Source organism: Narcine bancroftii, chromosome 3 (genome assembly GCF_036971445.1).
Source record: "Narcine bancroftii isolate sNarBan1 chromosome 3, sNarBan1.hap1, whole genome shotgun sequence".
NCBI lineage: Eukaryota > Metazoa > Chordata > Chondrichthyes > Torpediniformes > Narcinidae > Narcine > Narcine bancroftii.
The window spans coordinates 17,672,268-17,700,245 of NC_091471.1; the positions used below are offsets into that span (position 1 = coordinate 17,672,268).

Below are 27,978 nucleotides of genomic sequence, written 5' to 3' on the forward strand. Positions count from 1 at the left end.
ATTTCAAAGCCTCAAGGATCTGCCCATGGAAACTTTGGCTCCTTGCTATTCAAGTCCAGATGGGATAGGATTTCAAGATGGACTTGCTTAAGGGCTGAAAGACAGACACTCAGGCAAAAGCTCAACTGAGCTGTTAAGAATACATGATAGTTTAAAGATTCAAGGGAAATACTGAGGGATGCATTTTTTTGGAATTCACCCCCTCTGTTGTTGGGGGAAATCACTCAAAAAACCATTTTGGATATTATAAAAGAGGGATTGAGCACTTTGTAGTTGATCACTAATCTTGGAGTAGAAGATTGGACCAACTCATCAATGTGAGCAAGTTGGTTCCATTACTTGTATTTGGGCCATCTCCTTCCAAATGTTTTCTATCAAGGAATCTATCGAAATGTCTCAATGTACCCAACTCAAGCTTTCTCTGGGGGCACATTCCCTCTAAAAGAGGCCCACATGTTTTTTAAATCTTCCTCTCTCCTCCTCCTCTTCCCTCCCTTCTCCCCCCCATTTCAAATCTATTCTTGTTAGTTTTAGACCCCCCCTCCCCATTGAATAGGTCAAATTACCTGCTGATAGGAGATCCAAACCAACCTCTTCATGGAGTCATGCTTGGATATCCTTTGGAAATTTTTCCAATATGGTTATGAAATTATGGAAAGCCTTTTATTGCATCATTCTACAACCACATTTCTAGTCACTCATTTATTTATTATTTTTTTTTTTAAACAATTATAATAAGCTACATCAATCTTCTTCAGTATCTTCAACTTTCTTGCTGATCCGCTTGTAAATAATATCTCCCAAAGTTATTGTCTGAAATGAAATGCATGTCAAGTTCATCACAACCATGAGCACAAAATACTGGACAAGTAGTTTCAAAGCTGGAACCCAAGAACAAATATCGCCGATGAGACAGAAACACTGTTCTGACATGTACTAGCCATTTAAGGCATGGTTATCCATCCTCACACCAGTTTTAACAGGTCCCTTTATACCCATCATATACAGTGATATTGTTGCCCATTCATGGCCAAGTACAGGGTTAATGATTAGTTACTCAAGAGTGGATGAATTGAGGGACTTTGGGGTCCAAATGAATACATCCCTCAAGATGACTGTGCAGGTTGATAGACCTCCTTAGCTATCTTATGGGAATGTGCGGCGGCATTAAGAAGAGAATGGAATTCAAGATGTCATGTTGCAACTCCAACCTCTGGTGAGACCACGCTCTGTGTTGAGTTCAGTTCTGGTCACCTCATTGTAGAAAAGGTGTGGAAGTTAGAGAGGGGGCAAAAGAAGATTTATCAAAATGTTACCCAAATTGGAAAATTAGTCTTGAGCAAGGTTAGCAGAGCTGGGACTTTTCTCTTTGGAGTGTAGAAGGAGGAGAGGAGACTTGATAGAGGTCTACAAGATTATGAGAGGCATAGATAGGGTGGACAACCAGCACCTTTCTCCCCCAGGGAAGGAATAGCAAACACTGGAGGACACATGTACAAAGTGAAGGGAAGCAAGTTCAGGGAAACATCGGGGTGTTTTTTTTTAAAACTGAGTGCCTGGAATGCCTTGCTAGGAATGGTGGTGGAGGCCAAAATATTAGGGGCATTTAAAAGACTTGGAAAGTCACATGTATGGAAGATTGAGATAGGGATTCATACTATATATATATATATAAAAATATTTTTATATTTTTAAAAAAATTTTTAATAAAAATAATTTTAAAAATTAAAAATATTTTAAAAAATATTATATATATTTATATTTATATATATTTATATATTTATATATTTATATATTTATATATTTATATATTTATATATTTATATGTTTATATATTTATATTTATATTTATATTTATATTTATATATATATATATATAATTTTTTTTTAAATATTTTTAATTTTTAAAATTATTTTTATTAAAATATTTTTAAAAAATATAAAAATATTTTTATTAAAACATTTTAAATACATTTTTAATATATACATTTTCAATATATATATTTTTTTAACATTTTTGTCAGTGGTGAGTAGCCTTCACCTTCCAGGCCAGCACATGGTCAAATTTGAGCTGTAGGTTTGTATCTCCCTTTGCTGGATTAACTGGAGTCCACCAGTACTAACTTTAACTGAGTGGAGGCATCAGATCATGGTCTTTCATTTAAAAGGAAGACAAACCATTGGGTAAGTGATCCAAAAAAGCTTGCTTTTTTTTTTGCATTTTGTTTGTTCCCAAATTCTAATTTTTTTTTAGATCACTTACCCAATGGTTCATCTTCCTTTTCTGAATTCTAGAAATCCACTGCAATACCCAAATGTGTTGGAGAAACTCTGGTCATATAGTATGAACAGTAAGTAAAGGGTAACCCAATATTTTGTCAGGTTCAAGCCAAAAGGCAGACACTGGAATGTCTCCTCCAGCTCCCCACCACCTCAGCTTTCTCTTCTACCCTCCCATCATGTGTCCACCTACGATCCCAGACTTGTTAGCCAGTGTTCCTCTCTCCTCCACACCTCCTCTGTGAGCCTACATTTCTCCCTGCCCCTTCTTTCCTTCTCCCTGCCACCCATTTATTCAGGCACCAGCCCATTTTTGCTTATATCACACAAAGGAACCAGGCTTAAAACATTGGTCACCCTTTACTCCCCATGGACACCATGTACCCTGCTGAGTTTCTCCAGTAAATTTTCACCTCACACTCAACCCCAGTATATGCAGACTTTGCTCAGCTGTGAAATCCACCAATTAAAATGCCAGGAACATTCAACAGGCCAGGCAACATTTGAGGAGAGAACAAATGTATTAATTTTTCAGGCTGGTGAACTTACAGAATTCTAATCCTTTCCACCGCAATCTTTCTTCTCTCTGCCAAAGCTGCCCAACCTGCTAAATATCCCAGCACATTCTGCATTAATATTCCAAGTTTAGGTCTATTTGAATAGTTTAAAAATCAGGATCTTGGTTGGAAGTGCAAAATCTCAGCCTGTTGCTGTTAGCAACATTCCTGGGAGGAACCTAATTCACTGACCCCTGGGTTAGTGCAAGTTAGCAGACAATACCCTCCTTTAAACATGCTAGCTTCAGCCTCTTATTTGCATCTTCACTGAATAATGGGTTTCCAGTGGCCAATCATATCAACTTATCACACCATTCCAACACTGACAAATCTATTCATTGCATTACGCAATGTAAATAACACCTAATATTCCATCTGGGCACTCTCCAACCAGATACAATGCAGACTTCAGTTTCCATTAAGGCCCTCTAGCAAGTTTATTTCCTCATGTCTCCTTTCCTCTGGCTCCTGCACTCTCCAGAAAGCCAATCCTTTCCCTCATCCCTTTGTCTTCTACCCTCCTACCTATAATCCACCCATGACCTCCCCCCACCCCCTTGCCTGCTCACCTGTGCTCCTTCCCCTGTCCCTTCCTCCTCATCTTCCATCACTTCTGCTCATACCCCATTGAAGGCTCACTCTTGAAATGTTGGGTGCCCTTTGCTTCCCATAGATCAGGGGTGGCAGCTCGTGAGCTACATGTGGCTCTGACATGTAATGTGCCATTGGCGGGGAGAGTAGCTATCGCCAGCAGGGAGTGTAGGTGTCCGCAGTAGGTTGCCAGTTGACTGTCAACAGCCTGCCCACTGCTCGGCAAGCGGCAAAGCTGCTAGCCGCTTTGCCTTGCTGCTTTGAGGTGCCCAGGGGGAGCATTTGGTGTAGACTTGATTAGAAAAAATCTTTTACAAAATTGCTCCCTTTGAAACAGTGCTTCTTCATTATCTGCAGTCGATCAGCATTTTGCAAATGGATATTTTGCAAGGATTGGAAGATACTTTCCCCAACAAAACTGTACTGGGGTGGGCAACTTTCCGCTCTGGGAGGCTGTCAGGCAGCGGGGAGTTGGGTCGCGAGGCAGTGGGGCTGTCAGGCATGGGGAGTTGGGTTGCCAGCTGATGGTCATCAGCCCCCGCCCCACTAGGGACCTCGGTGGAGAATATACCTCCACTTGAATAAGTACATCTCAGGGACGGGTTCTCCACTTTCAGGTGGCCTCCCGACAGTTACATTCGGGTATTATGGCCACCTGATTGAGTGTTAGTGGGTGTGGCTTGCAATCGCATGATTGCTATAGCTCTCAAACATCTGAAGTTTGCTGCTCTTCTGTTAAGCAAGTTTGGCCACCCCTGCCATAGATGCTGCCTGATCTGCACTTGCGTATTCCACGCACCTGCAGACTTTAAACCAATGGTTCTCAATCTTTCTTTCCACTCACATACCAAGTAATCCCTATGCCATCAGCTCTGATTAGTAAAGGATTGCTTAAGGTGAAAATGTGGAAGGGAAGGTTGAAAAATCATTGCTCTAGACTCAATTGTTACTGAAATATTTTGCTTGAGATAATGGTCATTGGCCAATTTCCTTTGGAAATTGGCAACTGCGCACATAATGAGTCAATTAAGTGGTTTTCAAACTGCACAGTTTCATATTTCCAAAGGAAATTGGCCAATGACCATTTTCTCAAGCAAAATATTTCAGTAACAATTGAGTCTAGAGCAATGATTTTTCAACCTTCCCACCCACATCCCACCTTAAGCAATCCCTTACTAATAACAGAGCATTTATGGCATAGGGAATACGAGAAAAGGTTGAGTACCACAGCTTTAAACCCACATTCTTCAGTGAAGAATTCTTCAGATAGTCCACCAATGGAAACTTACATTAATCAGAAGATCCCTATTAAATTCAGCAACTGAAGTAATGTCTTTGGCCTTGACGACTAGCTTATTTTGTCCTTCCAGGTTCATTATGGCCTAAGAGAAAAAATGGAAATCAGATATCAAAAACATTTAAATATTCAGGTTTTACACCAAAAACTTAATCAGGTTTGCAAATAGGATCTACCATCCCTGTCTCCCATCAGTGAACTTTCTCTCTTACACCCCTCCACCTGCATCCATTTATCAGTTAAAGAGTGTGCTCCTCCCCCTTCACTTCTCACCCTATCTGTTGATTGAGGCGCCAGCCAGATTTTGCTTATACCCAATGAAAGGCCCAGGACCAAAATATTGGTTTACCTTTTCTTTCCACAGATGCTGTGTGAACTGCCGAGTTTCTCTAGTATAATTTGTGTATTGCTCTCAACCCCAGCATCTACAGACTTTGTTGAAATACCATACATGTATAGTGGGGGATTTAACTGTGTAGCTCACTTCACAAACAGTAATACTTACAAAATACATCTTACTTAAAATGCAAGAGTTTTGCTGAAAGAGGCATTGAGGCACCAGTCTTTCCAAAGAAAGAAATTGAAACCTTCACAAGCAGGTACAAATCAAAGTCTAGCTTAAGTGCTGATCAAGATCTTTAAAAGATTGTGTTTGAGTCTTGGAAGTGGTCATTTGTTTTTTTTAAAATAAAAGCAGAGAGAGGAAAGACCAAACAGGATTTCTCTTAGAGAACAGTTTTGCAGTGGCTTTTGATGCTGCAACATGGCAAGCTGGCAGGGATGCAAGTTCCAACTTCAGCCTGTTGAAAACCCTTGTAGCCCTTACAAGAGGAAGGGCTGGCTGGAGTGTTTCTCCTGAATTAAGGAAAACAAGAGGAACTTTGGTGACCGAGAAGTGGTTATCATTTGGAAAATCCATGGGGCAAGTTTCTTCATCAAGACACTGAAGTGGCTGATCGGAGGAAATCAGTTTGTGTGGGTCCAACAAGCAACAAATCTCTGAAACCAACAAGAACCTTCCCGAGTGTTAACCATTTATCTGTAAGCACCATAGCCTGGTGAAATGTTAAATTCTGTGCACAACACAAGCATTGCCCGATACCATTGAACTTGGAGTGAAGTGAGTTGGGTCTGTGAATTAAAGAACTTTACTGAACATCTACACATTACATACACGTGCACTTAGAATTAGAAGGGGTTGAAGTAAATAGTAACAAGTTAATGTGATCCTGTTTTCATGTTTAAAGATAATTAAAAGCAACCTTTGTTTAAGTCACCATTTGTCTTAGTGAATTTCTATTGCTGCTGTGCTTCGGGGTCCTCTGGACTCAATGGTACAGATGTTACCAAAGCTCTAATTACTGTTGAAAAAATTATGTTACCTTGACTTTCTCTCCTGCAGGAGTTTCCACATGGGTCTCACGTCCAAGGGTAAAATTATTAACAAGCATTTGATTGCCAGTTTGAACAGCCACTATAAAGTCTTTCCCATTTTGTACAATTTTAGTAACACTCTTTAGATTTTTGATCTTCTCAATTGTATCATCTGGAACACCTAGCAGAGGAACACATTGCTACTATAATCAGAATTACATTAACAGTGCAATATATAGAAAACATTAGATGCAACTTAAGTGACGAAGTTAACTAAATTTTTTTTTAAAAACACAAGGCAACACTAAAAATCCTTTGTACCCTCTCCATAGCTTCTACATTCTTCCCATAAAGATGGGACCATAACTGAATACTGAGGTCTTACCAAGATTTGTCAAGTTGTAATATGACCTCTACTCCAGAGTTCAATTCCTCTATTAATGAATCCCAGCATCCCATAGGCCTTAATTATCATATCAACCTGTGCAATGACTTTGAGGGATTTATGGATTTGCATCCCAAGGTCCTTCTGTTCACTAAGTAACTGATCAAGCCTTTACTCAGCCTTCTGGCTTTCCTTCCAATATGCCTCACCTCACCTATCCAGATTGAACTCCATCTGCACTTCTCTGCATCCTGTCTATGTCCTCTTGTAACCCTTGACATCCTTCAGCTTCATCCACAACTCTTTGTATCATCTGCAAACTTACTGACCCATCCATCTGTTTCTTCAGCCAAGTCACATTTTTTTTTATAAAAAAAGCAGGGGTCCCAGAATAGATCCCTACAGCACTTTAGACACTGAGCTTCAGGCAGAATACTTTCCTTCCACTACTTCTGCTTTCTTCCTACAGACAATTTAAAAAATCCATACAGCAAATTTTCCAATGATCCCATAACTCACAACTTTCTGGATGAGTCTTTTCTGGGGGTCTTTGTCAAATACTTGGCTAAAATCCATGTAGACCACATTTTCCACCCTAGCAAGATGGCAAGGCATCTCCTTGAACTACTGCATTCCTTCTCATTAAAAGAGAGCTTGATAGTGCTGTTGAAAGGAAGTTAATCCATATGGTAATCCAAATCCAGAAGCAGAGCAGTGTGCTGGACAGGGATTCAGGTTGGACACATTCCTTTAGTTTTCTCCTCAAGACAGTTTACAAAGTACAGCAATGGGGCAAATTTCTTTGTATTAAAGATGGGGAGGAGTTGAAAACAAAAGTGCTCATGACAAACATTCCAATAGGTGGAGTTAGTAAGAGGATGGAGAAAGGAAAATCTTTCCCCAAGGGAAAACAGACTGAGAAAGGGAATCAATTGGTCATCTCTACTCAAAGACAATGGATTGAATAACCTAGACATCCATGGAATGCCCCATTGGGGTATTTGTAATACATCAGTTTAAAATTAAAGACAAAGTAGTTAGTGAAAAATTAATTTATTTTATATATAGAAATTTCTTATATAAAGGAAGATGCAAGTGAAACTTGTCAGTGCAAAAATATTTAATGTTGCATTCTGCAGTACATCGAAGATGCAGCACACTAGATACAATTTTTAGACTTCTACAAAGAACGTACCCAGAGCACTCATAAATTGTTCCACATTTTCATGACTCTGAAGTTCATACTGGCCACTGAAATCCATTGTCGGTGCTGAAATTCAAACTCCTTTATCTTATAGGGCAGTGATGCCAAAGTTATGTATATCAACAATTCAATGCACAGCGAGAGTCTATTGTGTGTGGGGGAGGGGGAAGAAAGAAGGGGAAAGAGGATACAGAATACTGGTTTAAATTCATCCATTCTCTAATTCTCTTATTGTATCTTGGCTAGATACAAATTTCATCTTTGACCCTTCCAGTATCTAAATATCATTGTTACAAGCCCACAACATTCTTTTGTATCAACAAGTTTCCTACTCAATTATACCAACATCCTAAATCAACATTCAATTCTTTATGCCCATTTCCAAGTTTCCATTCTCCAAAATCAATCGTAACAGCACAAAAATGGTTCTTTTATTTGAATGCATTTTTTTTTTTTTTTTAAATGGGGAATGGAAAAAAAGTAGATTTAAACAAAATGGATTTTGTTTGCTCCCCTCCCTGCAATCCCACCCAATTGCTCAACTATTTTAAGGTAACATATCAAATATGTTTGCATTTACATTGGGAAGTTACATCTGGACAATGATCTCACCACTCTTTGGGAGAAGTCACATTGGGTGTACCCTGTAATGTGAAGGGATGTGTCATTCAGGAGATTTTTTTGACCACAGATGGTAACAAGACAAGCTCAGGAAAAACTTGCTTGTCTAGAGAGTGGCAGGGCTAGTGGAACTATTTGTACTGCACCAATGACCAGCACTTTCTGTAATGAATTTGTACACTCTCCCCATGTGTGCATGGATTTCCTCCTACCCTCCAAAACATGGCATTTGTCAATCAATTGGATAGCATGGACTTTATGCTGGAAGGGCCTGTTATTGTGATGTATGTCCACATTTAAACTTGTACAGGTCACATGACAAATTCAAGCTTTATTTGTAAATAAAATTCCCATAGTGCAAAGCAGAATACCAGTTAGTCTTTATCCCTTCCACTCAATTGTATGTCCATGCACTTCCCCATAGTATTCCACTTACTATTTTTAAGCCCAGTCTCCCCACCAGTTCAAGACCTTGTGCAGATTCCCCCATTTGATTTTTTTTTTTTGAGTGACCTTTAAACTTGCCGTGAATCCATCCTCTAAATAATTTAGATTACAAGTAGCAGATTCCACACTAGCCACCATTAGTTAGTATCCGTCACCAGAAGAGGCCTCAAAATATTTTGAGACAAAATATCTGGACATGGTCAAAATAAAGTAGACAATCCATCCAAAGTAAGCAAATGTGAAAAGTTCATTCCAGAAGTTGTGGATAAATGTTAAACTTAAAATTTTGGTTGCACGCTAGGATAATCGATTCAGACATCTAGTTTAAAGTCTAGTTCAAGAACCTCCACATGCAAATTAGAATCTAATTGATTTAATACCTTATTAATCAAATATTAGTACAAATATAGCATTAATGAAACTACTTCAGCAATTAAATCTCAGTTGTGCAGAGATCCTCCCTAATCCATTTCATCATTAACATTCCTTCCTTTACCAGGAAAATATTTGACTAACTTCCAGGAAGAGACTAAAAGTCCCAGCAAGGTGCTCAGATCAAGAGAAACTCAAGATGGATAACAAACCAAACAAGGGAAAAAAAACTAAACACAAAGATAATTAGGCAAGTGGCAGAAATGTTAAACTCCATGATTACACCCTTTCAGGAACAGGGGAAACTTGTGGATTATCCCAATTATTTTAAACAAATACACAAACCTTTCTTCATCAAGGCCTTAATAGCTTCACACATATTTGCTGAAATATATCTGATTAGCTTACTATCGAGAGCTACAGCAGTTAAGAAGCCAAAAATCAATTCAAAAACCACCTTCACTAAGAGAAGAAATAGCAAATGAGAAAATTCTAAAATCAGTACCTTTTCAAAGGAAAATCAATAGCTTTGCAAAAGGAAGAGCTAGACTAGCAAAGGATAACTTTAGGGGACAATTTATAGGAGTTTAGACCAAGCATTCATGAGAAAACAAGTTTGTTGATTGAAATCATGTTATTTGTAGAGGAATTTACAAAGCAATAGAGGCATTCAATCCAGAACAATTAATTCTAGGCAAATCTTAATTGAGGAATCAATTGTTTGGGAAATTATCTGCAGATTAGTGAAAACACTAGATTTTTCTGCTGTCAATCCATTTAACTCAACCAAATGAGTTTCTTTTATGATGCCATCGCTGTCGACTGAATGACAGAAAATGATATCGAAATACAGGATGAAGAATCTGGTTGGGTGGTGCCAGAATGACAATCTTTCGCTCAATCTCATCAAGATGCAGTGTCAAGGCCACCTAGATAGGAATAATAACGATAACAAAGGTAGGATGGAGATTAGGGTAAAAGGTAGAAAAGAGAATATAGGTGAGGGTCATTCTCTGGAATGCATATATTTTAATGCAAGAAGGAAAGTGAACAAGGTAGATGAGCTTAGAGCATGGACAGATACTTGGGGTCATGATATTGTGGCAATTAGTGAGACCTGGCTACAGGAGGGGTAGGACTGGCAACTTAATATTCCAGGATATGTTTGTTTTAGATGTGATAGATCAGGGGGTAAAAAAGGAGGAGGAGTTGCTCTGCTTGTTAAGGAGGACATTACTGCCGTGAGGTGGCAGGATGGTCTGGAGGGATTGTCCAGTGAGGCTATTTGGGTGGAATTGAGGGGTGAAGGGTGCATGAGGGTGCTAATAGGGGTGTATTACAAACCACCAAATGGGCCAAGAAAATTAGAGGAACAAATTTATAGGGAGATAACGTATATGTGTGAGAATCATAAGGTAGTGATCATGGGAGATTTTAACTTCCCTCACATTGATTGGGATACCCATACGGTTAGAGGGCTGGCTGGGCTAGAGTTCGATAAATGTGTTCAAGATTGTTTTCTGAATCAATTAGTAGAAGAACCGATGCAGGACAGTGTAATACTGGATCTCCTGTTAGGGAACGAGCTAGGTCAGGTAGCGGACATTAATGTTGGAGAACCAATTGGGTCTAGTGATCATAATTCTGTTAGTTTTAAGGTAGTTTTAGGGAAGAGCAAGGAGGGGCCTAAAGTTGAGGTTCTGGATTGGAGAAGAGCAAATTTCGAAGGAATAAGAAGGGATTTGGAAAGTACTGAGTGGGACAGGATATTTTCAGGTAAGGATGTAAATGAAAAATGGAGGATATTCAAAAAAGAAATTTTGAGGGTACAGAGTAGTTATGTCCCAGTGAGGATCAAAGGAAAGGCTGGAAGTCATAGGGAGGCTTGGTTTTCGAGAAATATTGGAAATTTGGTTAGGAGAAAAAGGGAGGTGTACAAGAGGTATAAAGAGCAGGGAGCTGAGAATTTGAAGGAGGATTACGAGGAATGTAGAAGAAATCTTAAGAAAGAAATTAGAAAGGCCAAAAAAAGGCACGAAGAGGCTTTGGCAGACAGAGTAAAAATAAATCCAAAGGGTTTCTATAGGTACATTAAAAGTAAAAGATTAGTGAGGGATAAAATTGGACCACTTGGCTGAGTGAGGTCAGAGGAGATGAGGGAAATTTTAAATGATTTCTTTGCCTCGGTATTCACTAAGGAAAAAAATATTGAACCAGTTGAAGTAAAGAAAAATAGTGGGGAGGTCATGAAGCATATAAGGATAACCGAGGAGGTAGTGATGGCTGTGTTGAAAAAGATAAAGGTGGATAAATCTCCGGGACCGGACAAAATATTCCCAATTACACTCAGGGAGGCTTGTGGACAGATAGTGTTGCCATTAACAGAGAATTTAGGATGTCATTGGTCATGGGGGTAGTGCCAAAGGATTGGAGGGTGGCGCATGTGGTTCCGCTGTTTAAGAAAGGGTCCAAATGTAAACCTGGGAATTATAGGCCCATGAGTCTGACATCTGTGGTGGGTAAGTTGAAGGAAAGTGTTCTGAGGGATGGTATTTACAAATATTTGGAGGTACAGGGATTGATAGGGAGTAATCAGCATGGTTTTGTCAGGGGCAGATCATGCTTGACAAACCTGATTGAGTTTTTTGAGGGGGTTACAAAATAGGTTGATGAAGGGAAAGCTGTGGATGTTGTCTATTTAGACTTTAGTAAAGCTTTTGACAAAGTTCCCCACAGGAGGTTAGGAAAAAAGGTGGAGGCATTAGGTACAAATAAGGAGGTAGTGAAATGGATTCAGCAATGGTTGGATGGGAGGTGTCAGAGAGTAGTGGTAGAAAATTGTTTGTCCAATTGGAGGCCGGTGACTAGTTGAGTTCCTCAGGGATCGGTCCTGGGTCCACTATTGTTTGTTATTTATATTAACGATCTGGAAGTAGGGGTGGAGAATGGATAAGCAAGTTTGCGGATGATACAAAGATTGGTGGTGTTGTGGAGAATGAGGAAGATTCTTTGGCTTGGCTTCACGGACAAAGATTTATGGAAGGGTAATGTCCACGTCAGCTGCAGGCTCGTTTGTGGCTGACAAGTCCGATGCGGGACAGGCAGACACGGTTGCAGCGGTTGCAAGGGAAAATTGGTTGGTTGGGGTTGGGTGTTGGGTTTTTCCTCCTTTGTCTTTTGTCAGTGAGGTGGGCTCTGCGGTCTTCTTCTAAGGAGGTTGCTGCCCGCCGAACTGTGAGGCGCCAAGATGCACGGTTGGAGGCAATATCAGCCCACTGGTGGTGGTCAATGTGGCAGGCACCAAGAGATTTCTTTAGGCAATCCTTGTACCTCTTCTTTGGTGCACCTCTGTCTCAGTGGCCAGTGGAGAGCTCGCCATATAACACGATCTTGGGAAGGCGATGGTCCTCCATTCTGGAGACGTGATCTACCCAGCGCAATTGGATCTTCAGCAGCGTGGATTCGATGCTTGCGGACTCTGCCAGCTCGAGTACTTTGATGTTGGTGATGAAGTCGCTCCAAAGAATGTTGTGGATGGAGCGGAGACAACGCTGGTGGAAGCGTTCTAGGAGCCGTAGGTGATGCCAGTAGAGGACCCATGATTCGGAGCCGAACAGGAGTGTGGGTATGACAACGGCTCTGTATACGCTAATCTTTGTGAGATTTTTCAGTTGGTTGTTTTTCCAGACTCTTTTGTGTAGTCTTCCAAAGGCACTATTTGCCTTGGCGAGTCTGTTGTCTATCTCGTTGTCGATCCTTGCATCCGATGAAATGGTGCAGCCGAGATAGGTAAACTCGTTGACCGTTTTGAGTTTTGTGTGCCCGATGGAGATGTGGGGGGGCTGGTAGTCATGGTGGGGAGCTGGCTGATGGAGGACCTCAGATTTCTTCAGGCTGATTTCCAGGCCAAACATTTTGGCAGTTTCCGCAAAACAGGACGTCAAGCGCTGAAGAGCTTGCTCTGAATGGGCAACTAAAGCGGCATCGTCTGCAAAGAGTAGTTAACGGACAAGTTGCTCTTGTGTCTTGGTGTGAGCTTGCAGGCGCCTCAGATTGCAGAGACTGCCATCCGTGCGGCACCGGATGTAAACAGCGTCTTCATTTTTTTTTTTTTTTAAATTTTTTATTTTTCACACCATAAATCATTGTTGAGGTCTTTCATGGCTTGTTTCAGCATCATGCTGAAGAAGATTGAAAAGAGGGTTGGTGCGAGTACGCAGCCTTGCTTCACGCCATTGTTAATGGAGAAGGGTTCAGAGAGCTCATTGCTGTATCTGACCCGACCTTGTGGTTTTCGTGCAGTTGGATAACCATGTTGAGCAACTTTGGGGGGCATCCGAGGCGCTCTCGTATTTGCCAAAGCACTTTCCTACTCACGGTGTCGAAGGCTTTGGTGAGGTCAACAAAGGTGATGTAGAGTCCTTTGTTTTGTTCTCTGCACTTTTCTTGTATCTGTCTGAGGGCAAAGACCATGTCAGTAGTTTGCACGAAAGCCACACTGTGATTCTGGGAGAACATTTTTGGCGACACTAGGTATTATTCTATTTAGGAGAATCCTAGCGAAGATTTTGCCTGCAATGGAGAGCAGAAATCTGATTTCTCGCCTTTGTTTTTGTACAGGGTGATGATGATGGCATCACGAAGGTCCTATGGCAGCTTTCTTTGGTCCCAGCAGAGCTTGAAAAACTCATGCAGTTTGACATGCAGAGTTTTGCCGCCAGCCTTCCAGACCTCTGGGGGGATTCCATCCATACCTGCTGCTTTGCCACTTTTCAGTTGTTCAATTGCCTTATATGTTTCTTCCCGGGTGAGGACCTCATCCAGCTCTAGCCTTAAGGGCTGTTGAGGGAGCTGGAGCAGGGCGGATTCTTGGACTGAGCGGTTGGCACTGAAAAGAGATTGGAAGTGTTCTGACCATCGGTTGAGGATGGAGATCTTGTTGCTGAGGAGGATTACCGTAGATTAAGAGGTGATTTAGGAAGGCTGGAGGTGTGGGCTGAGAAATGGCTAATGGAATTTAATACAGATAAGTGTGAGGTGTTACATTTTAAAAAGGCAAATCTAAATAGGTCATATGCATTAAATGGTAGGCTATTGAGATGTGCAGAGCAACAAAGGAATTTAGGAGTGATGGTAAATAGTACCCTCAAGGCTGATACTCAGGTTGATGGTGTGGTGAAGAAGGCATTTGGAATGTTGGCCTTCATAAATCGGAGTATTGAATTCAAGAGTAGGGAGGTTATGATGAAATTGTACAAGGCATTGGTGAGGCCAAATTTGGAGTACTGTGTACAGTTTTGGTCACCAAATTATAGGAAAGATATAAACAAAATAGAGAGATTGCAGAGAAGGTTCACGAGAATGTTGACAGGATTTCAAGGTTTGAGTTACAGGGAAAGGTTCTGCAGACTAGATCTTTTTTCTCTGGAGCGTAGAAGATTGAGGGGGGACTTGATAGAGGTGTTTAAGATTTTAAAAGGGACAGACAAAGTAAATGTGGATAGGCTTTTTCAATTAAGAGTGGGGGAGATTCAAACTAGAGGGCATGGTTTAAGATTGAAGGGGGACAATTATAAGAGGAACATGAGGGGAAATTTCTTTACGCAAAGGGTGGTGGGGATGTGGAATGAGCTTCCGGTAGACGTGGTCGAGGAGGGATCATTGGTTACATTTAAGGAAAGACTGGATAGTTACATGGAGAGGAGCAGACTGGAGGGGTATGGACCGGGTGCTGGTCAGTGGGACTAGGAGGGTGGGGATTTGCTACAGCATGGACTAGTAGGTCCGAACTGGCCTGTTCTGTGCTGTAAGTGGTTATATGGTTATAAGATCCAGGGACTTACTACTGATTTTTCGAAGGGTAGGATTGAGGAACCATGATTGGATGGAGGTGGAGACAATTAGAATCTTCGAATCCCTGGGACATTCCCTGGAGTCAGCTCATTGAAGCAACCATGAAGAATGCATACTGATGTTTATACTTTCAAAAATGTCTGAGGAGATATTGCATTTCATTGAATAATTATAAAATCCTTTTTACAAGTACACTGTGGAAACTATACTGGCTGCTTGCATCACAACCAGGTTTGCTCATTCAAGTGCAGAAGGTAGAAAACGTGGCCATCACATGTCTGCCCTCCCATCCACTGAAGGCCTCTATGTGAGATGCCAAAAAGGCATTTCAAGAAGACCGCCAAGATTAAAAAGCAACCTCTTTATCCTGGTCAAAACCTCTTCTCACTGCTCCCTTTGGTGCAGAAGCCTGAAGACCAGCACCTCCAGGTTCAAGAACAGATTCTTTCTAATGGTTGTCAGGCTCTTGAACTTCCCCTTACTATCTTAACCATGGGCACGACTGAAGCCTTCGTATGTGTTTGTATATCTATCTGTTGTATTTATTATCTTTTTAATTTAATTTCATTTATACTATTCTGGGTTTTTTTTAAACTAAGTACCTGTTTGGTTTCAACAAGTAAATTTTAGCGCATTGTCTGTGAATGTAAACTCATTATTATTGCAACAATGTCCTGGTAACTTCACTCACCACTGTGAGATCAAAGTAACAAATCTTAGCAAAATGAGGAGCGTGGGGTTAACTTTTTTGTTTGGAGGGGCAGGTTCGGTACTTTTTTTCATAACCATATAACAATTACAGCACAGAAACAGGTCAACTTGGCCCTTCTAGTCCATGCCGAACACTTTCTCCCACCTAACTCGACTAACCTACACTCAACCCATGACCCTCCATTCCTTTCCCATCCGTATACCTATCCAACATCTCCTTAAATGCTAATATCAAGCCTGCCTCAGCCATTTTGTCTGGAAGCCCATTCCACACACCCACCACTCTCTGAGTTAAGAAGTTCCCCCTCATGTTTCCTCTAAACTTTTGCCCCCTAACTCTCAACTCATGTCCTCTCTTTTGTATCTCCCCCTTTCTTAAAGGAAAAAGCATCTCCATGTCAACTCTATCTTTACCCAAATAATTTTAAATACCTCAATTAAATCCCCTCTCAACCTTCTATGCTCCAAAGAATAAAGACGTAACTTATTTAACCTTTCCCTATAACTTAGACCCTGTTATCTCAGCAACATTCTTGTAAATCTTCTCTACAATTTCTCCAATTTGTTAATATCTTTCCTATACTGTTATGATCACAACTGTACATAATACTCAAACTTTGGCTTCACCAATGTCTTGTACAATTTTAACATAACATCCCATCTCCTATATTCAATGCTCTGATTTATAAAGGCCAACATGCCATAAGCTTTATTAACCACCCTTTAGCTTCAGGGAACTATGTACCATTATTCCTAGATCCCATCCCTCTGTTCTACTGCATTCTTCAATACCCTACCATTCACCATGTACGTCCTATTTTGATTAGCCCTACCAAAATGTAACACCTCACACTTAACTGCATTAAACTCCATCTGCCATTTTTAAGCTCACTCTTCTAACTGGCCTAAATCCCTCTGCAAGCTTTGAACCCTTTTTTCGCTATCCACAGCTCCACCTATCTTAGTATCATCTGCATGGTTACTAATACAATTTGCCACCTCATCCCCATCATCCAGATCATTAATGTATATGACAAATAGTAATGGACCCAATACTCAACATTGAGGCACATCACTAGTCACCAACTTCCAATCTGTATACAGTTATCTACCACTACTCTCTGGAATCTCCCATTCAACCATGGTTGAATCCCTTTTACTACTTCAGTGTTAATACCTCATGATTGAACCTTCTTAACTAACCATCCCTGAGGAACCCTATCAAAGGCCTTACTAAAGTCCATATACACAACATCCACTGCCTTACCCTCATCAACTTTCCTAGTAACCTCTTCAAAAAATTCAATGTTTGTCAACCATGATCTTACCCTGACAAATCCATGTGACTGTTCCTAATCAAACCTTGCCTATCCAAATATTTATATATACCATCTCTAAGAATACTTTCCATTAACTTTCCCACCACTGACTTCAAGCTTACAGACCTATACTTACTAAATTTACTCCTAGCACCTTTTTTTAAATGTTGGAACTACGAGCTACCCTCCAATCCTCCGGCGCCATTCCCGATACTAATGATGTTTTAAATATCTCCATCAAAGCTCCTACTATTTCTACACTAACTTCCCTCAAGGTCCTAGGGAATATCTTGTCAAGACCTGGAAACTTATCCACTTTTATTTTCTTAAAAGCACCAGTACTTCCACATCTTTAATCACCATCATTTCCATAAGTTCCCTACTTATTTCCCTTACTTTATACAGATCAATATCCTTCTCCTTTGTAAATTCTCAAAATCTCCCCCATCTCTTTTAGCTCCACACATAGCTGTCAACTCTCATCCTCTAGGGGACCAATTTTATCCCTCACTATCCTTTTGCTCCAAATATATCTGTAGAAACCCTTTGGATTTATTTTCACCTTACTTGACAAAACAACCTCATATCTTCTCTTAACCTTTCTAATTTCCTTCTTAAGATTGTCTATACTTTTTGTACACCTCTCCCTTTTTCTGAACTGTATTTCCAACAACCTTTGAAAATCAAGACTCCCTAAAACTTTTAACCTTTCCTTTCATCCTAACAGGAACACACTGTCTCTGTATCCTTAGAATTTCACCTTTGATTGCCCTCCATTTTCTTTCTACATCCTTCCCATAAAACAATTTATCCCAGTCCACACCTTCCAAATCCATTCTGAACTCCTCATAATTAGCCTTTCTTCAATCAAAATTCTCAACCCTGGGTCTATCGTTCTCCAAATTATTTTGAGTTGAGGGGGGAAGAAAGAAAATTTAAAGTACTTATGGTGCATTGTGTAGACTTAGGTTGTCCTCAATTTGATAAAGGCCTGTGAAAACCAAGTGGGTGTGAATACAAACATCAACCAGGTTTACATGTGAGAGTCCTGATACAAGCATTCATCCATGCAAAAGGTAGTGGACACAGCCTAGGACATTTCAGGCAAAATCCTCCCACGTTCGAGAACATCTACAGGGAACACTGATGTCGGAGAGCAGCAGTAATCATCAAGGATCCACACCACCCAGCACATGCTCTGTTCTCAATGCTGCCATCAGGAAAGAGGTCTAGGTGCCACAAGACCGCACCACCAGGTTCAGGTTCAGACTCCTCAACAACCAACTCAATCAGGGACTCACACTCTTAATTTTGCACTTTATTGATTGTTTTCTCTCTCTATTGCACAGTCAGTTTGTTTTCATTTCTTTGTTTACATGTTAACGTTGAGTACAGTATTTTTGCACAACCAATTAGTGCTTATTCTGCCTCGCCTGCAGGAAAAAGAATCTCAGAGTTGTATCTGTGTCATGTATGTTCTCTGACAAATAAATTATCTGAAATTTGAAGAGTCAGCCAAACTGGGTAAGGATGGATGGCTTCTTAACTTGAAGCTCATTAGTGAAGCATTTGATGTCCCCAGGTGAGGAGTTTACATCCAGGGTCGGAATCTCAACAGAAGTAGTCAACCAGGTCAGGTGAAAAATTTCTCGACCCATATATTTACAGAAACTTCGGAATGCTCTGCCCAAGAGATGGGTGAGACTTCTTCAATATGATTGATAGGTTCAGGAAGAGCTGCTACCCCTCCACCATCAGACTCCTCAACAACAAACTCAATCAGGGACTCATTTAAGGACCTTTACTTGTGCACTTTATTGACTTTCTTTTTTATTCTCTCTGTATTGCACCCTCAGTTTGTTTACATTCATTATCTGTTCACATTTCTTTATTTTTTTACAGGTTTATGCTGTGTACAGTTTTTATACACCACCAATTAGTCATAATTCTTGCACGCTGCTGGAAAGATAATCTCAGGGTTGTATGTGATGTCATGTATGCACTCCGACAAATAAACTGAAATCTGAGAATAAAAAAGTTATTAGGATAATAAGGGAACTGAGGGATGAGGGACTTGTACCTGAAAGTACTGTTGAGGAAAGTATGTAAGAATTAGGAGCAGGAGGTCATCTAGCCCTCTGAGCCTCCTCTTCCAAGATCATGGTTAGGTTACTGTGTCAGTGCCAACCATGTTCCTGCCTAATCCCCATAATTTCTTGACATCCAAACTATCCAGAGAGTTATAGCTTTCAACATTAGAGAAACAAGCCCTTTGGCCCTGTGATACGCCTTTAGCCTACTGCAGGGGGCGATCTCTGTACATAGGAACATAGGTAGTAGGTACAGGAGTAGGCCAAAAATGGCCCATAGAGCCTGCTCTGCCATTCAATATGATCATGGCTGATCTAATTTATGACCTAACTCCACCTACCTGCCTTCTCCCCATATTTCCTAATTCCTCTATCATGTAAAAAATTATCTAATCAAATTTTAAATATGTTTAATGAAGCAGCCTCAACCATTTCCCTGGTTAGAGAATTCCAAACATTCACTACTCTGGGAAAACCTTTTTTTCCTCATCTCTGTCCTAAATCTACTCCCCCGAATCTTGAGACTGTGTCCTCTCATTTTAGTTTCCCCGGCCAGCTCAAAGAACCTTCCTACATCTATCCTATCCATACCCTTCATAATCCTATATGTTTCTATATGATCTCCTCTCATTCTTCTGAACTCGAGCGAATACAATCCTAGATGATTTAATCTTTCATCGTAAGTCAACCCCTTCATCCCAGGGATCAACCTAGTAAACTTCCGCTGGACCGTCTCCAAAGCCAGTATATCCTTCCTCAAATATGGAGACCAGAACTGGACACAGTACTCCAGGTGTGGTCTCACCAGTACCTTATACAGTTGCAACATTACCTCCCTACTCCTGAATTCAATTCCTCTAGTGATGAAGGCCAACATTCCATTTGCCTTCTTAATAACCTGCTGCACCTGCAACCTAACTTTTTGCAATTCATGCACAAGCCCTCCCAAGTCCCTCTGCACAACAACATGCTGTAGTTTTTCAATAATATTCAGCTCTTTTATTTTTCTTGCCAAAGTGGATAACCTCACACTTACTAACATTGTACTCCATCTGCCAGACCTTTGCCCACTCATCCAGCTTAACTCTATCCCTCTGCAGGCTCTCCACATCCTCATTACAATTTGCTCTTCCACTCAATTTGGTGTCATCCGCAAACTTGGCTACACCACATTTTGTCCCCTCCTCCAAGTCATCAATGTAAATTATGAACAGTTGTGGGCCTAACACTGACCCCTGCGGCACCCCACTTACCACTCTCTGCCAACCTGAAAAACTCCCATTTATCCCGACTCTCTGCCTCCTGTCAGACAACCAATTTTCAATCAGGCCAATATACTTCCCTGGACTCCACTTTCCTGTAACTTACTGATAAGTCTCTTGTGCGGCACCTTATCAAACGCTTTCTGGAAATGTATGCCTGCAGGAAGCCCACCGGAGGACAGACTACAGTTGGCTTGCTGTCATTCAGCCGACCTGAATAAACCCTAGGGGACTAACTCCACCCGCCCGGCTGTCAATCACCCGACCGAGAGCCAACCTCTCCAGAGCCAGTCACTCGCGAACCACCATCACAGCCACTACTGTAGCAGAGACTTTCAGCTGAATAAAGCCTGTTGTGCAGTCTTCAAGTTTGTGTCTGCTCACTGCTGCTGCAGGGCATCACAGGCCCAACTTGTCTATGTTGGTCCCACTTGCCTACATTTTCCCATATCTCTCTAAATATTTCCTATCCATGTACCCATCCCTATGTCTTTAAAACATCCAAGTTTCCCCACTTCCACCATTTCCTCTGGCAATTTTTCCATATGCCTATCAACTCACTTTAAATCTTTCCCCTCTCTCCTTGAATCTCATTTTAGATTCAGCTAGTTTTGTAAAAATGCCATGGATATTTACCTTATCTATAGCACTCATGGCTTTATTAACATCTAATTCTGTAGAAGTATGGAGCCTATATTTAAAAACTCTTGGTATGAAGATTTAATCTCTTGATCCGCTCCGGTGGACGTCTCCGTCTCCACAGCTAAAAGGTTGATTATTGTTGTCTTTAGAGATGATCTCCTTTCTTCTTTCTTTGTAGATGGGTAGAGGAGGAGGGAGGGTATTAGTTGGGTGGATGAGGGAGGTTGGGGGGGTGTTATTCAATTATATAATGTTTGTATTGATATGTTATAATTAATGTCATAAGATTTAAAATTGTAAATAAAACATTTTACAAAAACAACTAATTCTTCTCCCTTCTCCACTTAGCCCCAGCCTATCTAGCCGCTCCTTATTAATTAAACCTTGCAGTTCCATGAACTTCCTTCTGCATTCTTCTCTGCTTAATATCATCTTTAATCTCGCTGCGTGGCCGAAACGGCACACGATACTCCATGTGTGGTCTGATCATCATCCTGTACAGTTTAACATGGTAACTTTGCACCTGTACTCAATGTACTGATCAGTAAAGGTAAGAGCTATGATATGTGATCTCCTCTTTCTTTCTTTCCTTCCTTTCTCTTTTTTGGGGTAGTTTATAGGGGGGTGGGGAGGGATGGGTGGGTTAGGGTAGGGGTGGAGGGATGTTGTAGGGGGTATTTACACTTACATAAAATATATCATGTATGTATTTTGTCCCCTCCTCCAAGTCATGAACAGTTCTCTAGCTGTATTTTTTCATTTTATGGTTTATCATGGCTATTAAATAAAATTTAAAAAAAAAGATAAGAGCACCAAACATCCTGTCCAACTGTGTCACCTTCACCACCCTGTCCACCTGTGCACCTTCGCCACCCTGTTCACCTGTGTCACCTTCGCCACCCTGTCCACCTGTGTCACCTTCGCCACCCTGTCCACCTGTGTCACCTTCGCCACCCTCTCCACCTGTGTCACCTTCGCCACCCTGTCCACCTGTGTCACCACTTCCATGGAATGATGTACCTGTCCCCACAAATCTCGCTATTCTAAGGCAATCTCCAGGGCCTGATCTTTCACCATGTGAGTCTTGCTCTGGTGTAACATATCTAAGCTGTACAAGTTAAATCAAGAATTAAATTGAGCCCTGTTTTGAACTACCTCAATGTCTGAACCTCCACAGCCTTCAAGAGTAGAAAATTCAAAGGAATAACAATGGACAATGAAGATTTTGCTTCCTGAACTGTTTTGGGTCTATTTTAAGTATTTTGAACTGCTGATCACAAAAATCACCATAAAACTTTCCTATCATGAACAGTTTTTTAAATATGACATTTGCGTGACTTCCTGTCATATTTTAAGTCTACTATAAGTCTAAAAAAACCCACAAAGTGCAACAGGTTATTAAAATTTCATGGTCTGCATTCACACCTGGACTTTTCACTGCTGCTCTTGGTGTAGTCAGTGACGAACATGTTGAAAAGGGCATCAAGGCAACTGGAATCCATCAATGCTGCCAACGATTGTTGGACATTGACACTAGAGCCATCAGACGCTGAGTACAAATGAAAAACAGCGGCAAAACATTTTTCGGTCAGTTGCACTAACACAATGTGTCAGCGTCTTCATGCGATTAAATATGCTAAATTCAATAAAAGTTAATTGATTGTTTCTCCAACTTCCTGCGCAATACTGAACTTATCTTTGTGTTCAGCTTGAAGTTGTCTATCATAATCTCCAATTCATTTTCAAGAAGCAAACCTTTTAGAAATAAATTGGTGTCCAGTGAAAGAAACCACTGGTTAATTTAATTGAAATGAGTTGAGCGCAAAGTTACTTGGATTCCACTTAACAAGTAGCCTATCATAGACACACATCTCCTCATCATTGTCAGGAAGGCGCAACACAACGATTGGACTTCCTGAGAAGACTGAGGCGGGCAAGGCTAAGGGCCACCATCATGTTAACTTTCTACAGGAGCTCTATTGAGAGCATCCTGGCCAGCTGCATCACAGTGTGGTACAGTTGCTGCAGAGAAATGGATCAGAGGTCAATCCACAGGACAATAAAAGTGGCAGAGAAGATCTTTGGGGTCTCTCCCCCCACTCCACCCATTGACGTGATCTACTAGGATCGTTGTCTGAATAGGACATGCAAAATCATTGTGGATCCCTTCCACCTGCACCTTTCAGCTACTCCCATCAGGGAAGAGATACAGGAGGATCAGAGCCAGCACCACTGGGCTGAGGAGCAGCTTCTTCCCGAGGACAGTGAGAGTGCTGAACGACCAAAGGAACTGCTCACACTAATGCTCTGGCTCCAATATTTACAAAACAATATTTATTTATTTGCAGCATATATGTATATTCGTCCTGCATAAGTATTGCTTGTCTGTATGTGTGTTATGTCTGACGGTGTGTCTGTGTTTTGTACCAAGAACCAGATAATGCTGTTTTGTTGGGTTGTACTTGTGCAGTTGGATGACAATAAACTTGAACTTGTGTACAACTCTGGTTGCCTAATTATAAGGAAGGATTTAGAGGCTTTGAAAATAATATGAATGATGTTTACCAGGATGCCGACTATATTAGAATGCACGAGCTATATAAGGAAAAACTGGGCAAACTTAAATGTTAAGGGTCATTCTGACAGAAATTTATAAAATTATGAGATGCATAGATAGGGAAGGCAGAATAATTTTCTTAGGGAAAAAATGTCAAAGACTAAAGGACCTGGTTTTAGTGTAAGAAGGTGGAAGAGTGTTTAAAATGGATGCAGTGGGCACATTTTTTTTACAGAGTGGTAGGGGCCTGGATGGATCTGTCAGGAGTAATGATGGATACGGATACAACAGTAGAACTTAAATAGACTTACATAAGCAGTAAATCAGGGGATATACAGTATTATCATGTGCAGGCAGAAGAGATTTGTGTTCAGCATAGACATCACAGGCCTAAGGGCCTGTTCCTACGTTGCAGACTTCTTCACACCCAGTACCCTGCAAGGGTTCTATTCCTTTCTTCCAACTTCTCTGTCGTGGTTGTATCTGCCTCCAAGATGAGGTCTTCCAGACCAAATTATTCTAAATATCTCCTTCTTCCAAAAATGTGGTTTCCCCTCCACCACCATCAATTCAGCCCTTACATGGGTCTCCTCCATTTCCCGCTCATCTGCCATGGCCCCCTCTGCCTGCAGACACAACAAACACAAGGTTCCCTTGCCTTCACCTTCCACCCAACTAGCCTCTGCATCCAACACATTATCCTCCGTGATTTCCACCACCTCCAACATGATACGACTACTAGACACAGCTTCCCCTCTCTGCCTTCCATAAGGACTACTCCTTCTGTGACTCACTCATCCACTCATCCCTGTCCATTAATCACCCCCTTGGCCCCTTCTTCTGTGGTCACAGGAAGTGCTATACTTGTGTCTACACCTTTTCCCTCACCACTATTTGGAGCCCTAAACAGTCCTTTAAAGTGAACATTTCACGTGTATCCACGGGAGTCTTTTACTGTACCCAGGGTTCCCGTTGTGGCCTTCTCTACATCGGAGAGACTGGACATAGACTGGGAGATCACTTTGCTGGGCACCTTCAGGGATCTCCCAGTGACCAACCATTTCATTTATGTGCCCCACTCCCATGCTGACATGTCTGTCAGTGGCCTCATGTACTGATATACAAAATCATGCATAAATTGGAGGAGCGTAACTTGATTTTCCATCTGGGCACTCTCCAACTGGATGACATTAATATTGACTTCTCCGGTTTCAACTCCCTGTTCTCTCTTCCTTCTCAGTCCATCTGTCTTCTTTCCTCCAGCTCTCCACTCCCTTCCCTCTTCATTCACGGAACCTTTCACCTCTCGCCCTGCTTGCTGGTGTACATTCTCTCCCTTATCTTACCTCTTGCCTGTTGGACTGTGCTCCTCCCTCTGCCTTCCTCTACACCACTCCCCCCACCCCTGTAATTATTTTGTTTGGACATCTGCCTACATTTTGCCATAACTTGAAGGGCTCAAGCCCAAAGTGTTGGTGATGTATCTTCATCTTTTGCGACATAAAGTACACTGCTTGACCTGCTGAGTTTCTCCAGCGTTGTGTTTTTATTTCAATCATGGTGTCTGCAGACTTACGTGTTTTGCTCCTGCACTGTTCTATGTTTTTGGTAATAAAACAAAAGCACACAGTATAATGTTAAAGAGAAAAGTCCAGTTGGACAGTGTAAGGTATCGTCTTTTATTAATGAGATGTCCGTTCACAATTCTGATGACTGCAGTGGATTCTTTCATCTGACAATTCGTTGTTTTTTTTTCAGAAGGGAGGCAGCAAGTTGGAAAGGAGGTTAGAGAGTACATGTAAAAAAATTAAAGATTCAATGAAATGTCAATAGCTTTGGCTTTAACCTTGATTTGATGTGTATTGCAGGAATCAATAGACTCCGTGTTGAGTCTCTTCGGTGGAAGTGACCTTCTGGACTAAGATAGCTCACTTTCCCAAGGATTCTTTTTCAGAATTGCTTTATAACCTCCCAAGGTTCCCCACGTGTTTGGCAGGGGTGCAGTGCTGCCGACAGCTCCGGCCCCTCCTTGTCGCCACTTTTGGGGAGCTCCAGCAGCTCAAAAATTAGCACTACACCCCTGGTATTTGGCCAGTTCCAATGGTCTTCTACCTTAACAATCTGTGTCACGTTTACACTCTCTAAGCACACAGCACCAAGTACAGGGCAGTCAGAACACATTGAATGGAGGAGAAGGTTACTTGGCCCTTCAACCTTACTCTTGTCACTTAATAATATCATGCTTATCAAATTATACTCTCAACTCCATATTACAGCTGACCTCTAATCACTGGTACCCCACTTTTTAAGAGGTTCCTCTTCTCCTCTGTGAGGACTAGACGACGCAGGAGAATTAGACCATTCAGCTCATCAAGCCTGTTCCTTCATTCAAATCAAAGTCTCTAGGAGTAGAGCGCAATGAAGGTGGAAAGTTTAGCTGATTATGCTACTGGTCACAACCTATGCACTCTTTGTAACTAGTTTCACACAATAAAATGGACCAAACAATGAAACTGCAATAATAGAGCTACATGGACTGATGAGGTCATAAGGACTTGATGAGGTCACAAGGACTTGATGAGATCATATGGATTTGATGAAGTCACATGGGTTTGATGAGTGTTCGACAAGGTTGAATGGTCTTGGGGCCATAACCTATAGGTGAGAAAGATTATGTGGTCATAGGCTTACAATCCAAAACACAGAACATTGAACAGTACAGTACGGGCCCCTGCAACCACATGTCTGGGCTAAACATGATGCTCAAGCTTGACTAACGATATATTGCTTGCACATGATATTCCCAATATTCCTGCACATTCAAGTGTCTATCTAAAAGCCTCTTAAATGCTTCTATCATATCTGCTTCAACGCCGCCCCTGGCAGCCCGTGCAGATGCCTATTAGTCTCGATTTTTTAAAAAACTTGCCGCCACATCTCCTTTAAACTTTCTCATCTTCACCTTGAATACATGTCCTCCAGCAGGTGACATTAAATTTTGAATTTAGACATACAACACAGTAGCAGGCCATTTTGGCCCACGAGTCTGTGCCGCCCAATTTACACCCCATTAACCTATATCTCTGGTACGATTCAAATGGTGGGAGGAATCCAGTCCCCGGAGAAAACCCATGCAGATAGCGCAGGAATTGAGCCCCGGTCCCACTACTGCTGTAAAAGCATTGTGCAAACAGCTCCATCGATATGTTAACCCTATCAATATTTCTCATTATTTTATAAACTTGCATCAAGTCTCCCTTTACCCTCTGGCAGTCCAGACAAAACCACCCAAGTTGCCCAACCTCTTCCCATAGCACAACCCCTTTAATCCAAAAAAAAAAAATTCTGGTCAACCTCTTCAGTACTCTTTCCAAGGGCTTCACATGTGTCTGTAATGGGACAATCAGAATTGCACAATAGGGTTGTAAAAGGATGCTCTATGACCAGTGTAATTTCTCTAGCCCTCTGCTTCCTCACAGGTCTCGGACATTTTGGACCTTTGGCCTCCACAATTTGGCACTGGACATTTTACCACTCACAGATTGGTGCTAGACATTTTGGCACAATTCGGAGATGTCACTACGGGGAGAAGGGAGTGCATGGACGCCTATGTGTCCGTGGCGCCCAATTGACCTACACTCCTGGTACGTACATGTGGCCTGAAATAGCCTGTTACCATGCTGTATTTCTCAATTAAAGATTAAAAATTAAAAGGTTGGCCACCCCTGCTCCAGAGCATAGACTAGAACATCTATTCTACCTGCAAATGATCTGAATCCCTCTTTTCCTTACATACTCCTCAAAGCCTCTTAAATGCTATTGTTAAAATTGCTGCTCCATTCCTGACAGTTTGTTCGAGGCTTCCACCTCTTTGTGTAAAAAATGTTGCCCCAAAGAACTCCTTCAAAGTTTTCCCCATTTCACCTTAAATTTGTTTCCTTTATATTTAAATGTAGACTACTGTAACAGGCCCTTTCCGCCCATGAGGCCATGCTGCCCAATTACACTTAATTGACCTTTTAAATGGTGGGTGGGAACTGGAGGAAACCCACACAGAAACAGGGAGAATGTGCAAACTCCTTACAGACAGCGCCAGGTTCGAACCCCGGTCACTGGCGCTGTGACAGGTTTGCGGTATCTGCTTTGATAACCATGCCACCACAGTATATTATTTTTACTTTGGGTAAAGATTCTGACTGCCTACTGTAGCTATGCCTCTCATAACTTTATAATTTTCTATCAGGTCTTCCCTCAGCCCCGGCGATCTATAAAGAAAACATCCCAAATTTGTCTAACCTCTCCCCATTGCTCCTACCCTCTAATCCAGGCAGCGTCCTGATAAGCCCCTGATGCACCCTTTCCAAAACCTCCACATACTTCCTGTAATGGAGTGACCAGAATTGCACACAATATTCC

At 41.4% G+C, this 27,978-nt stretch overlaps 1 protein-coding gene across 2 annotated transcripts; it reads right to left on the reverse strand.

Annotated features, from left to right (window-relative positions):
* Nucleotides 1-687: 687 nt before the first annotated feature.
* On the reverse strand, nt 688-26,071 carry LOC138756059 (fatty acid-binding protein 1, liver-like). 2 transcript variants are annotated; one of them, XM_069922734.1, is made up of 5 exons: nt 25,865-26,071; nt 7,680-7,833; nt 6,108-6,280; nt 4,718-4,810; nt 688-813 (listed from the first exon to the last, which is right to left on the reverse strand). In XM_069922734.1, exons 2-5 carry the CDS (start codon nt 7,744-7,746, stop codon nt 745-747), a joined length of 402 nt encoding a protein of 133 aa, XP_069778835.1. In that variant the 5' UTR covers nt 7,747-7,833; nt 25,865-26,071; the 3' UTR covers nt 688-744. The 2 variants fall into 2 exon arrangements, with proteins under 2 accessions (XP_069778835.1, XP_069778834.1); XM_069922733.1 differs by having other exon boundaries at nt 25,844-26,071.
* Between the last annotated feature and the right edge of the window lie 1,907 nt (nt 26,072-27,978).